Below are 17,479 nucleotides of genomic sequence, written 5' to 3'. Positions count from 1 at the left end.
GGTGAATAGGAAGCTCTTGAGGAAGTTTTTCTCTGGGCTGTTTTTTAGTATCTCCGTGTTCCCGCTGAATCTAAAAACTGGCTTGGAACATTCATTCATACATTGAGACTTAATGCACGTTGTGTTCAGCAACACATATTTGGTCACTGTCACACAGAAAACTGTTTTCCATGTAATTTTGACGTAACGTGAATCTGCAAGTTGTTCTTTACAGTGTATCAGAATTTCATGATGAACGGACCAATAGAAATGCTCCAAAATGACTTAGAGTAAAATCTACTTACATTGACTTTTATTGAAGGTTAAGACAAATCTTTCTTCTCCTGTCAAGTTGCTGTTTTGGAGATGCAAGGCTTTTGCAATGGCAGTGACAGTATTTGCAATTTACAGTAGTTACGTGTTCATATTTATCAGATACTATCTCCAATGTCCATTAAATTTTGGCAAATACAGTGTGGTCTTTTGTGCATTACAGGTTATTCTAGTCAATATGTAGTAATTCATCCCACCTCTAATCTAGCTGGGATTTATTTTCTTAGTATTAATAATAGTATAATAATTATTATATATTTACTACAATAGATATGTTTTAGGCTGGACTGTTAGCTGTTAGTCCTCTGCCATAGCCTTTGTAAGATCTCAAGATCTCAAGTTTCAGTGCAGGGCTGTCCACGTGTGCACAGTAACGTTATGCAGCTCAGAAATGTAGTACACACCTTGGTTTAGGAATATTCCCTGTGTTGCTATTAGTGGTTTGAAACACACATTACACTGCATTGCTAAAGACAGCTGGATTAAGCTCGTCTAAACTCATGCAGTTAGCTTTTAATGGGCTGCCAGTTTAATCCTGGAATTCCTAAAGACCTGGTTCTGTATACATGTAAAATGACTAAATGGTTCTTTAAGGGTAAAATGGTATTTCATATACAGCTTCCACAAAGGCTTATGGTTCTTAAAGGCTTACGGTTTCCTTAGTAAAAAGCTTGTTTCTATGGACTATTTGAGTAACACCTGGTAAGACGGTATTGCATATTGGAGATGGTTTTGCTGGACAGCAACGATATGCAGGTAAATCCTCTTCAACCCTCAGTTTAGGCAGATCAGACATGCAGTACACACCTTGGCTATTCGTGGAGTTATTTACACACTTTGGCTATTGCAGTTGTTTGAACCGTAGTTTGGCTATTCGTGACTTCATGGCTTCACAGTTATATTGTTTAAAACAACTGGATTAAGCTTACCAAACCTGAAAGTGTGCAAATGGCTTTCAGTAGGCTCTCTGTATACTCCTAAAACAGAGGTTCTTAAAGGTTTCTGTAGTAAAAGCTTGTTTTTAGGTTGAACTATTGCAACTCAAGAACCACTTAAATGCTTAAATGTCTCTTTAGCTGGTAAAACGGTTCTTCATATACAGGAAAGTACTCTGGATTCTGTGTAGCATCAAAATGTGTTCTGCTGTTGTTGCAAGTCAAAGAAGACTCGGAACAAGTGTGGAACCTTAAAATAGAGGTTCCTTTGTTTCTTTAGAAAAGCTTTGGTTCTATTTAGAACCATGTCAACTCAAAGAACCATTTGAAGCTTTAATGTTCTCTACCTGGTAAAATGGTACTTCATATGAATGCTCTATAGAACCTGGTTCTAAACCATTTAACTTAAATCTTCTTCATATATATATATATACCATTGCAACTATAAAAGCCATTTAAATACTTCAATGGTTCTTTATCTGGTACAATGTTTCTTCATCAACAAGAAAACCATCTAGTAGAACCTTTTACAAATGGTTCTGTAGCATTTGAATGATTATTAAAAGGATATTTCATGGTATTAATGGTATTATTAAAGTAGTATTTTCTATAAGATCTATTTAAATACTTCAATGGTTCTTTATCTGGTACAATGTTTCTTCATAACCAGGAAAACCATCTAATAGAACCTTTAAAATGGGTCTGCAGCATTTGAATGATTAAATGGTTGTTTAACTGGTAAGATCTTCTTCATATGCAGGTAAATTATCTATAGAACCTTTTAAATAAGGAATCTGTATCGCACCAAAAACGCTTTTACTGTTGTTACGAGTTAAAGAAGAGGTTCTTAAAGGTTTCATTAGTAAAAGTCTTGTTTCTATGGATGTACAGTTTCTATGAAATACAGTTCAGTGCAGTTTAACTGGCGCCGGATGTGAGTAATCCAGGGATGGGGTGGCAGTGTTCCTCAATGCTAGTGCTGACACAGATTTCCAGACTGCAGGCTAGTTCTGGTAAAGCTCTTCAAATAAGTTGGAACTGTTGCATCATGTGTTCAGTCCACAGGCAAGGCAAACCATGACATGCCCCTGGGGTGTATGTAGAGATATGTATTATACAGGGCAGGTCCTCTTTTCAACCTGCATTCTCATTGGGTTGCAGCTGCCAGTCTCAGGAAACCTCCTGGATGTGTACAGCAGTGCTGGGATGGCCACGCCCACCATCACCGTCAGCAACTCCTGTCCTGCAGACCTGCACAACGTCAAGAGAGAGCTGTCAGGTACTATAGCATATATCAGTGTCACTTCTCTGTCATTTGTTTTCATCTCCGTCCAGCTTTTCGTCTCCCTCTTCCTTATTTCTGCGCCACCCCACCCTCGCAGTTTGATTGAGTCAGTCCGAACATGCCTGTCTTGTATAGATACTTCCTGCTATGTCTGCTTCCCTTTTACAGGGCCCTGGCTTCAGCACATTCTGGAAAAAAGTTGTTCTAGGGCTGAGATGATTCAAATCTAAATTAAGTGTGCATTACTGATATGGTGAACAACGGGAAGCTTCCAGATTGTTGTGTTGTGAGAATTTTAAAAAGCATTTACTGTTAATGTAATAATCTATAGCGGTTTTACCTTAAAATAGCACCTTCAGAATCATGCCGAGGCTCCACTGACTGTAACAGGGGGAGAATAGCGTCTCCGTCATTCCCACTCCGGGCCGGGAATGCTGCCACTGCACAATGGAGCTTTGGTGGTGCTACGGGAAAGAGACCTCTCTCCAGAACTGCTGTGTATCGCTGCGTAACCCGAGTCATATTACTGTAAAGTCCTGTAGTATTACTCTACCGCCTTAGTCCACATGCTTCTCTACCTTCAGATGCTGCTCTGGAGCTCTCAGCTTGTCCAGAAATGCATGTGTACAGCTGTCTATATGCGTGGCTTGTATTTACAGCAGTGGAGTAAAAGTGAATTACACTCCATACCTGTAGGGCATCATGTGACTGGGGGAGAGACCCGGGTTACGTAGCGATACACAGTTCTGAAGAGATGCTATCCATGAGGGGGCGCTCAAAATGATTTGTATGAACTGGAGTAAAAGTGAATTACACTTCCCGGCTGTAGGGGGAGTACCAATTCTCACATAGTTCTGCTTTAAATATAAATTATTCCACTTTTTCCTTTCCAGTACCGATACTAACGCTGAAATCTTATGTATGTAGGCCGATATCAGTATAGATCTGAGCTAGAGCTGGGCAATATGACAATATTTTTTTGTATCGTGATCAATTTTGTGATAACTTTATGCTTTTCTAAGCACATGGAGGAGACTGTTAGTGCTTAATAAATACAGATCTGCTGCAGGTTTCATTACTAACTCTGCACTTAGACTGGGTTAATTAGATGAAGAGCAGCAGATATTAAATAAAAATCACTCTATTCAGTACGGGAGAGTCTCTGAACAGTAGTTTATACGACTCTGTTGCTACTGATGTATTTAGTCTGTGATTACATGTATCATGAAAAATATCTTTAAATAGTCTTTAAATAATGTGATATAGTATTTTTACCATATTGCCCAGCCCTAATCTGAAATTTCTTTTATTGGTTTATTGACAATTGAAGCTCTTTACTTAAAATGAGCATATTAAAGTAGGTGCTCAGATTACTCAGAGCTGTCCTGTCCCACAGGAAGAAACACACAGCTAACAACATCACACCACACAGTGTGAGTGTGTGCTCCGGGGCATGGATTTGTTACAGGATCAGATTAAATTAGCTCTTTTTTCCTTTCAGTTTTCTGCTGATGTCATCTCAGTACTCACTGATATTAATACCAGTTCTAGTTGTAGTTCTGTTACTCTGTTATTCTGCAAGCAGAGCGATAGAATCAAAGTTTGTCAGGTGCAGATCGGATCACATTAGTAGTCATGTTCATGCAGTGTAAAAAGTTTGAGCACATGCTTCTCTTTCTGCCCAATTTTAGTGGCAGTGGTGGCTCAGCGGTTAGAGCGCCGGGATATCGATAACAGGGTTGTGGGTTCGATTCCCGGGCTCGGCAAGCTGCCACTGTTGGGCCCTTGAGCAAGGCCCTTTACCCTCTCTGCTCCCCGGGCGCTGGAGTTGGCTGCCCACCGCTCTGGGTGTGTGTGTGTACTCACTGCCCCTAACACGTGTGTGTGTGTGAGTGTGTTCACTACCAGATGGGTTAAATGCGGAGGACACATTTCGCTGTACAGTCCACACTGTACAGTGACGAATACGTGCACCTTTTACCTTTACCTTTTTTGAATTAAACAGTTGTATCTCAAATGCTGTTTTCAGATGCGGAGGCTAAAGCTCTCATTAAGGAACGACAGAAAAAGGACAACCACAACCTCAGTGAGTTTCACTTGCACATGCTGAAATTTTTGAGTTTGGTTTCTTAATACAGTTAAGCTTTCATTTCCATATTCCCATGAGTGGTGGAAAACATTAAACTATGTTAAATCGACATGTTCTGTTCCTGGTTCTGAGAAGATAATTAGACGTGCGGATGTGATTTGATAAAGTTGGTTTATGTGCGTCTTCAGTACATTACTGCCAATTGCAATTGTACATCCGAAGAGACTGAAGTTGTAAAAGTGCTATAAAGTACCCTTAACTTCACTGGTTTGTATTAATGGGATCTAATAATTAGGAAATCCAATACACAGTCATGCAGATTAATTGTGTAAAAAAACTGAAGCTGAAGAGGAGGTGGGCTATGCAACATGACAGTAACCTAAAAACACCCCAGTAAATATATCAAATAATGGTTAAAAAGAAAGGAGTTGAGTGTTCTTGTAATAGCCAAGTCAAAACCTGAATGTTCATCCTATTGAGATTTTGGGTGATTTAAAAGCTGCATAGAGGAGTCAGAAACACTCCCAGTTGATTTTAGAGACTGGTAGACAGTTATCGGAAACGGGTACTTTAGGTAATTTCAACCAGTAGGGGTAAATTTTAGAACTTAGGGTATTGGGTGTCCTAACTTACAAGATTTTTCTTCTGTGTCATCTTCTGTGTCATCTCTCAAAGTTCTTTAAGAATCAATGTAAAATGGGGTGCGCTCATTTTTTCACATGACTGCACATATTTCTGTGACTGTAGGGATAATGTTGTCAGTCAAAAAACCTTTCATTACCACCAAAACATCAAACAGGTTAGAAGTGAAGTGTTCTGTAGGGGCTGCAGGTATACTGTCACTAAGTATGTTTATCCCTCCACAGTTGAGAGGCGGAGAAGGTTCAACATCAATGACCGAATTAAGGAACTGGGAGCACTAGTTCCAAAGTCCAGCGACCCGTCAGTATCCATTCTTTTTTTTCACATCTAATAGTCCTTATCGTCACTGTCCATTGAAAAAATGTGTATCTCCAACATGTTGAGTTTACGTTCTGAGTTTTAAGTAGAAGTCAATGTAAAATAGGAATTTATTCCAAGCAATTTAGAGCATTTCTATTGGTCCATTCATCTATAATTATTTACAAAGTGTACCGACGCAGCTACTGGGTTCAAACAGTGGAGAAAACTAAAAACAGATGAAAATGGAGATACATGTTTTTCAGTGAACAGCAGCGATATAATGTTGTATAGTGATGTTTCAGAAAAAATACACTCCACTAACATAAGGCAGTTTTTTCTGTAATAAACTACCTTATGATTTCTGATGTTTTGGTAGATAAATGCAGCTATTTAATGCTCTTTAAAAACTGTCTAAACTATTACAACTTCAACACTGTATGACCTCGGCTTTGGTGTGTGTAATCATGCTTGTGTGCTTTCTTCCTTTCTGTTACGCAAGCAGTGAGATGCGCTGGAACAAGGGCACCATCCTGAAGGCGTCGGTGGACTACATCCGCAAACTGCAGAAGGAGCAGCACAGGGCTAAAGAGATGGAGCTGAGGCAGAAGAAGCTTGAGCACGCCAACCGCTCACTCCTGCTTCGCATACAGGTCTGCTCTCTTCCCGCCTTGTAGGATTGGTTCGTCTGCCTGTTTAGAGCCAGAGCTAGGGATGGGACGCTTACTGGTTTTAATGATACAACGCGGTGTAAAAATTCTGAAGCCTGGATCCATACAATGATAAAATCCACACTGTTTCAAATTATTTTTTTATTATTAATTAATTTTTATTTAAATGTTTACTGAAAATTACATGTATAATTTGCTTCCTGACAAAACCTTTAGATCAGTAAGTAATGTTAACAAATTTAAATATCGTTACACCATTAAAGTCTAATTCCATTGTCCAGTATCATATGCATACACGTAACACACACATAAATATATATACGTACATTCACACATACAGACATCCACTTGCAATATTTCCAATTATCATAATAATAGAAACAATGTCCTTTCTGAGTGTTAAGCTATTTCTTGTTGAGTTTTAGGGAGATTTCTATAAAACAAATATGTTAGGATAAGTAGAATTACCATTTATCCATTTTGCCTAGTATATGTTAAATCTATCATTTTGGATTTTTAGAAGAAGTTTTTTTTTCCATTATAAAAACATCTTTCAACAAATACAAAATTAATCCAGTCTCCCATCTGTGGTGGATTTGGTTGATACCAATTTCTTGTTCATGCCTTGTGGTGCAGTACTGTGTAACATTTGGTAGGTTGAGACAGGATGCAAGTGCGAGTGGCCTTCAGTAATTCTTTTAATATCAACCCTGACAGAATCCACAGAAGCCAAAATGACAAAACAAGTAAACCAGAACAATATCGACAATTCTAAACAACCAACAAAGAAAACACAGGGGTTTAAGAGCATCAGACACAAGCAGGAACACCTGGGGAAGATAACTAGGGCAGGGTTACAAAGGAGACACAGGTGGGCAAAATAATGATAAGGCAGGGCTAGGGTGGAGACAAGAAAAAAAAACAGAGCCATGTGCTGATAAGCACATGACGGTGCAAAACAGAGACACGGACCAGGAAGGGAAGACACAGGGGCCAGACAAAGACACCAGTTACATACAGCACAATACAGTGCGCTGTGTTTTCAAAGCCCCCAATTTGGGGCTCTAAGTACCTGTGCCTGACAGTGATGTGTAGGTGGCGCTGCAAACAGTACAATCAGCACAGTCATTTAAACACATCAAGAGTCTCGGCACTCGAGTCAGGCAGACGCCACTCTTGCTTTAACTCTATATATTTTGCAGTTTATTTCCAACACCCCCCAAAACCAAACAGTCAGTGGAGAAAGAGGAAGTGTTGGCTTCTGTGTGCTCAGAGTAAAGAGAGAGAGTTCCTGATTTGATTATAAGTCAAATAGGTTTTATTTTAGTTAGTTCTCAACTAAAGTACTTCTTTTTTGTTCCTGCTCCAGCGTTTTGCACCATTTTCTCATCATCCCATACTCTGTGCTAGAATGAAAGAACTAAGACTAATGTCTTAACTCCATCATTTAGCTTAGCCAGTTTACCCTGATGTACTCTCATAATTAACTAATGTCAATAATATTTTATAGACCCTACAATAGAACCCTGTGGGATTCCACAAAAGGTAGTTTCTGCATTATGATTATTAATAGAATAATAAATCTAAGGTTCAGAAGGCTGAACACTCATGATATGTCTACAGATACAGTGTCTCTGCAAAATACATGCCAGGACAACATTTAGTTGGAAATCTGATTGCAGAGATAATTTAATACTTTTTCCACTTGCTTTTTTTTTACATTCTCACTATATTGTAACAGTGCTGTTATACTGAAAATCATGATAATGCATAATAACCACTGTAACATAAATAACCACTGAGGCCATACATCCAAATAAGAATAATGAGCTTTAGTCATTGGTGCACTCAGTTAAAGCTACAGTAGCAACATCAGTAAATGTACAGTACAGTACAGTACAGTTTTCAACACTCTGGCGTGTACCAGATTTTTTGCGTATCTTCGTAAATACGACCTTTAAAGACACTTGCATATGAGATAATACCCACAAGGTTTATATCAAAATTTTCAGAACAATCTCATCTCAATCTCACCCCATGTGACCTAGAGCACTGTGTGAAGAGATACTACGACCCTAAACCTGAAACATTACAGTCAGATTTATGACATTTTTCATATTTCCTGTAAGAACATCCCATTACTCCTGTGGACAAATTGTTTGGTTGAAGTGGGTTTACCAGAGTTCACAAAAGCTGAAGACCAGTGTCCATTGGTCAGTTTCACACAAAAACATAGATGGATGCACAAATGCACCAATTACAGATGAGAAGCAGATGGCCGACACACAGATCCACCAGTTAGACACAGCAAGAGGCAGAAGGCGAGTATCTAAACACCTCTTCATAGCCTCGTAACTCCAGATGTTAGTCACGTTTTGTTCTGGCATGATGTGCAATGGAAGGAGCAGGCTCTACAGATTCAGGTAATGTTTGAACTGTATCTCTGTGCAAATATATTAATAGAAACTACATATTTTGACGCATCGGCACATTCATAGACTTCAGAGGGTTACAAAAGAAACTAGACCGCTGAGAAGAATGGGAGAGTTTATTATTGAATGCTCTGTTTGAGGTAAACTAAGGACATCTTGGTGCTCCTTTGTCTGCCTCTGTGACGAGTTATGATGTGCTCATGAACACATCCCTGCCTATTACCTCTTAAAAGCTATATCTCAAGCTAACGATGCTTCTCAACTACGCTCAGGGTCGTGTTTAAATATTCATGTGATGTTAATATTGATTTTCTCGGGTTTGTTGGGAACAGGAGCTGGAGATGCAGGCTCGTGTCCACGGCATCGCCCCGTCCCAGGGTTCTGACTCCACCCTCGGCCAGCAGCAGCAACAACAGCAACAACAGCAGCAACAACAGCAGCAGCAGCAGCAGACCACGTCTCTGGACTCCAGCAACGAGCCCCTGTCTAAAACCCTCCTCACTCTGTGCGGCCCGGGGCTAAACCAAACCACCATCTCCACTTTACTCTCTCCTCCCCCCTCTGCCTCTCCAGTGGGCGGGGCCATGACCGTCCCGCTGGACCTCGGAACTCTCAGCTTTGGCGAGCTGGATGACCCCGCCACCTCCATGTTCAACTCCACCCTAATGGGGGACATCGGCCTGGGGGATATTTTGATGGACGACGGAGACACACTGTCACCAGTGGGGGGCGCCGACCCCCTGCTTTCTTCGGTTTCCCCCGGAGCGTCCAAGACCAGCAGTCGCAGAAGCAGTTTCAGCATGGAGGAGGATTTGTGACGGACATGATTCCCGATCGGCAGTCTGACGTTGAGCTTGGTCTGCAGGACTCTTTTTACTGAAAACAAAGAGCTGTGTCTCTGTTCTTGCTCGTACGCCTCATGAAGTGGCCAGTAGAGGCCAGTGTTTCACAAGGTCAATTGTTTTTAATCATAGTACTGTAAAAGGCTCACGTACAGCGTGGCTTGCGATTCACTACTCAGATGCTTCAACACTCCCTAATGTTTACCTCAACAAATTCGAGGTACTGGGGGTTAGAAGTGTGTGTAGGAGCTGAGTTGCGGTGATGTCAAGATAAGCCATGTTTTTTAACAGGACGTATGATGCAAGTGGATGAATATGAGGCAGATTTTGAAATTTGGGATCACATTAAGCACCTCTTTTTTGATTTTATGATCTGTTATCGAAGCTATGCACTGCAGAATAATGATATCTTGGGAAGTGAAATCACCTTTGATTCTAGTCTAGATATCGAATATTATTGAGATTATTGTATTAGAACTTATTTTTATACAATTTCACAAGTCATTTTATGTAGTAAACATTGTGTTCTAAAGAAAAAAGAAGTCTAGATTTTGTCTTGAGATGAGTTCATTTAAAAGTCAATATGTGATATTCTTACAATAATCTCAAACATATTCTCAGCAGGTATCAGATGTCAGTTTTACATCAAAAAGACGTTGGACTCTCATCCGACAGACTATGAATTTTAGTTTTAGTTGAGTTAACATCAAAACTCCACATTGTTTTATGTTTTACCTACATTCAGATAATAGCATCTATCGACATCGGTGGCCAAGTGGGAAGAAGACTTAATTTCACAGATGGTTTCACTTGCCAAGATGTGCTTTTTGCAGCTTAGGACTGTAGTTCTGGGCACACTGACCTTGAATTCTCCACCTAACACAGCTATTAGAAAAGCTGACAGAGGGACTGACATGGTTCCTAGAAAGAACTGACTTTCCAAAGCAGATGCAATGACCATGTTCACACCTGTTCACTTCATGCGACGAGTATCTGTATTGTATCCTGATCTGATTGTAATCACACGCACTTACACTTGGTAGTCGAATGCGTCTCTGGTTCGCAGGGGCGAAAATCCGATTGCTGTGTGGGACACTCGTTATGCATCAACCAGTTGTATATCTGTTCAGGCTCTTCCTGCGTCGTTCTAAAGAAAACTGCATGGGGAGGAGTTGTATTGGGAGGAGTTTTGGTTCAACTGGGAAGAGTTTTGGTTGTGGATGCGTCTTGGAGAGGCAGATGTGTTTACACTGCTATAACGTGGCTCAAATGCGTCTCAGACCACCTCCTGAAGTGGTTTGAGTGAATGGATTGGCGTCTTGGGTTTGTTTACACTTGCGTTTTTTATGTTGCCCAGCCTTATCTGGATACATCGGCTTTTAGATGGCCAAATTCCCAGGCCACGTGTTAGTACTCCCCCCCATCACGTGTAATGCTCCTGACACTAGGAGGGCGAGGACTGACGCATGCCTCCTCTGACACATGCACAACCGGCTACCGCCTCTTTTCTAACTGCCGTCTATGCAGCATCACTGGGCAACCAACGCGCTCAGAGGAAAGTGTCGGGTACCCAGCTCAAAGAGAGATAGAGAGAGCGTGAGACATCTACCTACCCAGACAGAGCAAGGCCAACTGTGCTGTCTCTGTCTCCGGCTGCTGATGGCAGTCAGCATGAGTCCAGATTCAGTCCTGATGTTGACGACACATTAAGTGAGCAGGTGTAAACGGGGTCAAACTGTTCTGACTTAGCAAATGTGTATTTTGTGTTGGTTGAAGCAGAATGATGGGTCAGTGAGGCGAAGAGGCTCAAACAGGGTGTGTTTCTACCTTTAGATCATCGCTCAGTATATCATGTAGCTCAAAATTTTAAAGGGATAGTACCGCTCTGCTTTTCTGTTGCTGTACGCATTCATTCAGCCATCATTTGGGGTGTGCTTGTGTTTCTGCATTTTGTATGAACTGCTGTATATGTGTGTATATGTGTGTGTGTGTGTGTGTGTGTGTGTAAATGTGTATGTATCATTGTTATGTAAGGAGGCAGTGAGCCTTTAAGGACAGTCTTGTAAGCGTCCCTGTGGGAAAATGATTGAGCTGATTGAAGCATCCTGTTCAGATTTGTGTTGACTTCCTGCTGGGTATGTTCTTTCACCCCCTCTGCGGAACCAATGATGACGATACTGGAGAGTGTTAAAGCTGGTTTACTGTCCAGGTTTTAAAGGCTCTGACAGATGTGTGTGTGTGTGTGTGTGTGTGTGTGTGTTTTTGTAAAGTTGATGTGCTAATGGCTGAGCTGTTGTTGTGATTACTGTCCACTGTCAGACGGCTCCCGGGGGGGAGGGGGGTTGCCACATTGGCCTGTTTTTATTTTAACGTTGTTTACTGATGCAGATCTTCCTGTTTAATTGCCTCTTTATATGCAGACAGCCCGAAGACAGCATGCTTATTTAGCTGGTGTTCTTGCTGGGGATGCACTGATGCAGGAATTGCTGGCCGATGCCGACGATAGCTGATCTTTTCTGTGTATGAATTTCTGCTCATACTGATATTTAAACAGTACAGAGAATTATAACGTTTATCTGTAGAGGCTTAGACATACAGTAAAACTGGAGCTCAGAGTGGCTCGGCGGTCTAATTTGCTTCCACTATAACCCAGGGGTCGCAAGGTAGGATCCCGAGCCATGCCGCTTTATCATCAGCAGCCGAAATCCGAGAGAGCACAGTTGGCCATGCTTTCTTCCCTCATTGCTCTTAAGTGATGTTGGCCGGCACAGGCATCTGTCTGCTGGGGCGGGAAAGCTGGGGACCCGGTGTTTTCCACTAAGTGTCGGCTGCCCAGCAATATGTACAGAGGGGGGGGTTAACAGGCGGCATCGAACTGGTAGAAAAAGGGAAACAAAATGATAAAAACATGCAGCAAAATGAATATAATACACACCAGCAAATATAGGTCTGATATATTGGTCATATCCTAACATCTGTCCGATGTTTTCGCACCCATTACTGACACAGGCATTTAGCTGCTCATGCACAGCTTGATTAATCACCATAGAAAAGCATTGCCAATATAACAGGATGCTCTGGAGCAGCCATGCCCAGTGCCATCTGGTAGATAGACTGGTATAAAGCCCTGCAGCACTGGGAGCACTGGGCTGTGGAGCAGTGGAACTGACTTAGCTAGAGTGCTGGAGCTACCAGCTTATACCGGGGATAGGATACGTTTGAGTGGCATTTCTGATCTACAACTAATGATCTATTATCAGCACCTGACCTCACTGACGCCCTCATGGCCTAATGCTATCAAATCCTCACAGCAGCATTTCAAATTCTAATCTAAGACATCAATTGCAGAAGAGTAGAGGCTGTTACTGCAGCAAAGGGAAATCAAACTTCTTATAATTAACCCTGATTTCAAAAGCAAGGCGGTGGAGCAGGCGTCTACAAACTTTTGTACGTATAGTGTATCTGCTGATACCGTTAAAATCATGCGTCCCTGGTTTGGGCTCTGCAGTTTTATTGCTCTGAGTGAGGGCATTAAAACCCTATTGTCATTTTATCCATTTCTAAACAATTTGGGTTTCTGCTGCTGATTATGTATATTAGTCTGGAAGTATCCTGTTTTGTACGGGAGCTTAACTGTGCAGGATGTCCGGTGTTTAGAGGCTGTGAACTGCTAAGAGTCGATATGCTGATCCCTCTGAACCCAGGTACAGCTGGGAGCCTAATCCTACATCTTTGTCAGCTTTTTCAGATGGGCTCCAGTGTCTCGAGCGGCCTTGTAGCACATAATGTTGCAATAATCCCAGAAATATTAGGTTTGATAACATTATTAACCAGCTTAAGAGCTTAATTTAGTGCATTTCAGGGTGGTATTTACACTTTCTGCAAATGTTTACAGCATTAAGAGCTACATATCTTCAGGGTTTCTTTTGCAGAGTTTTAAGCATCCTTTACAAAACTACTTCACAAGCACTTGATCACTCTGTACTGCCCCCTGTTGTTACTTTCATCATTACCGCACCACTCTGATCCATGTTTATGGTTTGTTTTTTGTGGATGTAACCTACCAACACCTGATACACACTCACATTGTCCCTTATCTCACTGTAGGCGTCTCAAATCTGTGACCTGGCAACCACTAGATTCGGTTACATTAGTTTATTGAAGATCAGTGCATCATTTAATATAATTATTTTGTTATAATTCATTTTCTTTTCCCTCAAATGCACTGAATACACAAGTCAGAGTCCATATAGGAAAGTCTGATCACTCTGTGGCCTGCTCTTGGCAGCCGTACAAGACCAGTCCTGTCTCTTTGAGTGTGGAGAGACCTGAAAAATCCTAAATGATGGGTGCATTAGCATGAGAAATGTTTCACATCACTGGAAAAGCTTGTGACATTTGCACGTACATTAAAGCAACATTATGCAAGAATTGCAAATGGATTTGTCGCTTTTGGGCTCCCCCTGTAGTTGGGGAGTGTGATTCATTTTTACAAAAATGCAGTAAATACGAATCATGCTTTAAGAGCCCCCTCATGGACAGCTGTACACATGCATTTGTTGACAAGCTGAGAGATAGGTAGAGAAGCATGTGGACGGAGGCGGGAGAGTAATACTACAGGATTTTACTCTAATATGACTCTAATATGCAGTTATGCCGCATTACACAGCTGTTTCTCTCTCCTGCAGCTCCACCAAAGCTCCATAGTGTAGCAGCAGCGTTCCAGACATTCTCCCTTTTACCATCAGTTGAGCATCAGCATGATTCTGAAGCTGCTGATTTAAGATGAAATGCTGCATAAGGTTGCTTTAATAATGTGTAGCATTTGGCTTAAACACCGGAGTGCTCTGGCCTTTTCTTGCACTCAATGAGAGAGCTGGCTGGCCGTGTTAAGAGATACGGCCTGTCTCGTTCATTTCTCAACCAGTAAAGCGTCTCCTCCTGTGTAATATCGCTGGTGGACTAAAAAAACAGTGAGTTCTAGAAGATTTTCACATTTGACAACAGCTCAACCATCCTATTTTACCAATATTGATTATAATTCGAATATAATTTCACCTTCAGCTGCAGTTTCTCACCCCAGTCTGACCATGTCTCAGCAGACTATTAAGGCCTCTAGGTCTGAAATAGAGGAAAATAGAGGACGGCAGCTTTGCTGTTTTGTTGCTTTCCTGAGCGTTTCCTTGTTCTCACTGCTACAGAGAATGACCACATATTAAGGCCTGTCCTGCTGGGTCAGCAGATTTCTGCTGCAGTCTCCAAACCGCCAGATCAGGTTCAGCACGTCCTGTTTTGGGAGGCGGACGGTGCAGTGGAGAATTGCGGGTTTAGTTATTTGATGCAGAGGAAGTGCGAGAGCAACATGTAAGCTGGGCCAGGAGCAGAGGCTTGCGTCTGGAACCCAGTCTGCTTTCATAGTCTCTGAACTTGGTTTTCGCGTGGCTCCCCGACGTGTAGCGATCACTGATGCTTTTGTAGAAGAGCGGTGCTCTAATTGAGTTTTACTGGTTAGAACTGATGTAAGAGTGAAGCTGTTTTTTAGGAGTGCTGAGGTGTAACAGATGACCGTTGACCGTGCTCGCTGTGTGTGGTAAAAAATGTGCAGATTGTGGAGTGTGTAAGCTTGTGTGTAAGATGTATACAATCCAGAAGGATGTTAAAGGCTGGTGGAAGGCAGTGAACACGCTTGGCCAAGTCCTGCTGGTGCAGTGATATTCAATGGATCCTGGTCTGGTGGCCTGAATGTGGCATTTACATGCAAATGTATATTTTTATAAAAGTAATTGAGTAAGAGTAATTGTGCCCCAAAAGTAATAGATGGATAGAGGAGAGCTCACCGTCACTGCCATGCAAAACCTCAATTTTTGACATTTGAGGTTTTTTGACATAATCTAAATCCAGCAGTTGTTCTTTACATTGTGTCCCAATTTCATGATGAATGGACCGATAGAATCGCTCCAGAATGACTCTGAATCAAATGTTTTTAGACTGACTTCCATTGAACGTTAAGAAGGTTTTTTCTTGTTGTGGTTTTGGAGGCAGGTTTCTTGCCAGACAACCTCAGCCTTGACTGAGATGTGGTCAAACTAAGGAACCTCTTAGATGAAGCGAAAGTGATCCAGGGTGCAAAATCTAGACGACTAAGCAATGTCAGTCGCCTGTGGTGTGTGAGCAACGTCACATTCTGTGTGTCTTTGTGGATTTGTGGCTTTTTCCCAGAGTGCACTGTGTCTGTAGAACGAGGCTCTCTTTATCCTCACTAGGCAGAAATGCTTGCATGCTTTCAGCAGGTCTGTAGCTGTACTGCCACACACACACACACACACACACACACACACACACACACACACATACACACACACACACCGCTGTTAGACTCTGTGTTCTTCAGTGTATTTGTGTTTGCTCCTACACTCTTAAAACTAAAGGTGCTACAAAGGGTTCTTTGAGTGATGCCAGAACCTTTAAAGAACATTTAAAGAACCTTTAAATCTGGAAAGACCTTAATGTCAAGTGATGGTTCTTTAGAACTTTAGAAGGTTCTTCACACTTCACACTTCTTCAACCTTAACATCAAGTGAAGGTTCTTCACACTCACACCACGTTTGTAATAGAAATGTTCAAGGTTCTTTAGACCTTTCAGAGGTTCTTCACATTAATAATGTAATAGAGATGTTTGTGTGAGTGGGAAGAACCTTTTAAAGCTCTAAAGAACCATCACTTACTGTATAGGTTCTTCACACTCACACCATGTTTGTAAGAGAACCAAAAACCTTTACATCAAGGTTCTTTAGACACTTCAGAGGTTCTTCACACTCGCACCATGTTTGTAATAGAAATGTTTGTGTGAGTGGGAAGAACCTTTTAAAGGTCTAAAGAACCATCACTTAGTGTAAAGGTTCTTCACACTCACACCATGTTTGTAAGAGAACCTTTAACTTGGTTAAAAAAAAAAAACATTTACATTAAGGTTCTTTAGACCTTTCAGAGGTTCTTCACACTCACACAAACATCTCTATTACAAGCACAGTTCTGTATAGACCCGAACATGGTTCTTCTACGGCATCGTTTGAAGAACGCTTTGTAGCACATTTATTTCTAAGAGAACAAAACAAGAGCAGGGAACCCGTGTCCTCTGTGTCCTCTGTGTCCTCGTGTTTCTGCTCATTTTTAAGAAAACGAATAAAACCGTGGCATTTTTGTAGACGTCCCTCCGAATTCCCCCTGAATTCCCCTGAATCCAGTCTTTTAGGAACAGCAATAAGGTCACTTTTCTAGCTGCTTTTTAAAAATACTTGATCTCATTTTCACTTCTGTGATGAAATGTCCTGAACCTGCTTCACCTTCTTACCTGGTTATGCTTCATCAGGGGATCATCGAGAGTTCTCTCTGTTCAGAGGTTCAGAATTCTGAACGCAGGAGAACAGAGCCGTGTTTACTCTGGCCTGCAGCTTCTGCTCTGTTCTTCTGATATGTGAATCTAAAGGAAAGGGAATTAAAGTAGAGCGTCTCTCTGACTCTCCTGCTCCAGTCTGAGTTGTATTTCTGTATTTTCGTAGCTCCAACATGAACAAGCAAGACAGCTACTCCTGTTTCAGTCGCTCCATTAGAAATGTAGTTTCTATTTTTTATTTACTTTTAATGGAAATGTATAAATACAGTTTAAAAATAAAACTATAAAAGCTGGCCTAAAATTGTGTGCATGATTTACATGTATATTTTAATAAGTTCAGCGCTCGGGCCCTATCTTACACCCTGCGCAGGGCGCGCTGCGATGCTCATTGCTATCTCACGCCCCACCAGCAGTCTATTTTCACACCTTTCACCTGCGTCGTTTACACAGCAGCGGTGCTTGTGAGTATATCTACGCTGATGGTCGTGGTGGTCTCGAAATGAGGGGTGTTCAGGTCATACAGGAGGTGCGTCAACAGGCAGACGTTCGTTGCTATCTTGGCAGTGAATTGTCATCACAGG

The 17,479-nt window shown here is 41.5% G+C and overlaps 1 protein-coding gene across 5 annotated transcripts in view; it reads left to right on the top strand.

Annotated features, from left to right (window-relative positions):
• tfe3a (transcription factor binding to IGHM enhancer 3a) overlaps positions 1–17,199 on the top strand; it is a 37,456-nt gene extending 20,257 nt beyond the window's left edge. For 4 of the 5 annotated variants that reach the window (XM_072681398.1, XM_072681403.1, XM_072681400.1 and 1 more), the window contains 5 exons: positions 2,409–2,526; positions 4,562–4,618; positions 5,488–5,563; positions 6,063–6,213; positions 8,996–17,199. In XM_072681398.1, coding sequence (XP_072537499.1) covers positions 2,409–2,526; positions 4,562–4,618; positions 5,488–5,563; positions 6,063–6,213; positions 8,996–9,481 — 888 coding nt within the window. In that variant the 3' untranslated portion in view covers positions 9,482–17,199. The remainder of the gene's footprint in view (positions 1–2,408; positions 2,527–4,561; positions 4,619–5,487; positions 5,564–6,062; positions 6,214–8,995) is intronic. The other variant, XM_072681399.1, reaches the window with a different exon arrangement.
• The last annotated feature ends 280 nt before the right edge of the window (positions 17,200–17,479 follow it).

Source organism: Salminus brasiliensis, chromosome 6 (genome assembly GCF_030463535.1).
Source record: "Salminus brasiliensis chromosome 6, fSalBra1.hap2, whole genome shotgun sequence".
Lineage (NCBI taxonomy): Eukaryota > Metazoa > Chordata > Actinopteri > Characiformes > Bryconidae > Salminus > Salminus brasiliensis.
This window is presented reverse-complemented; position numbering and strand designations above follow the sequence as displayed.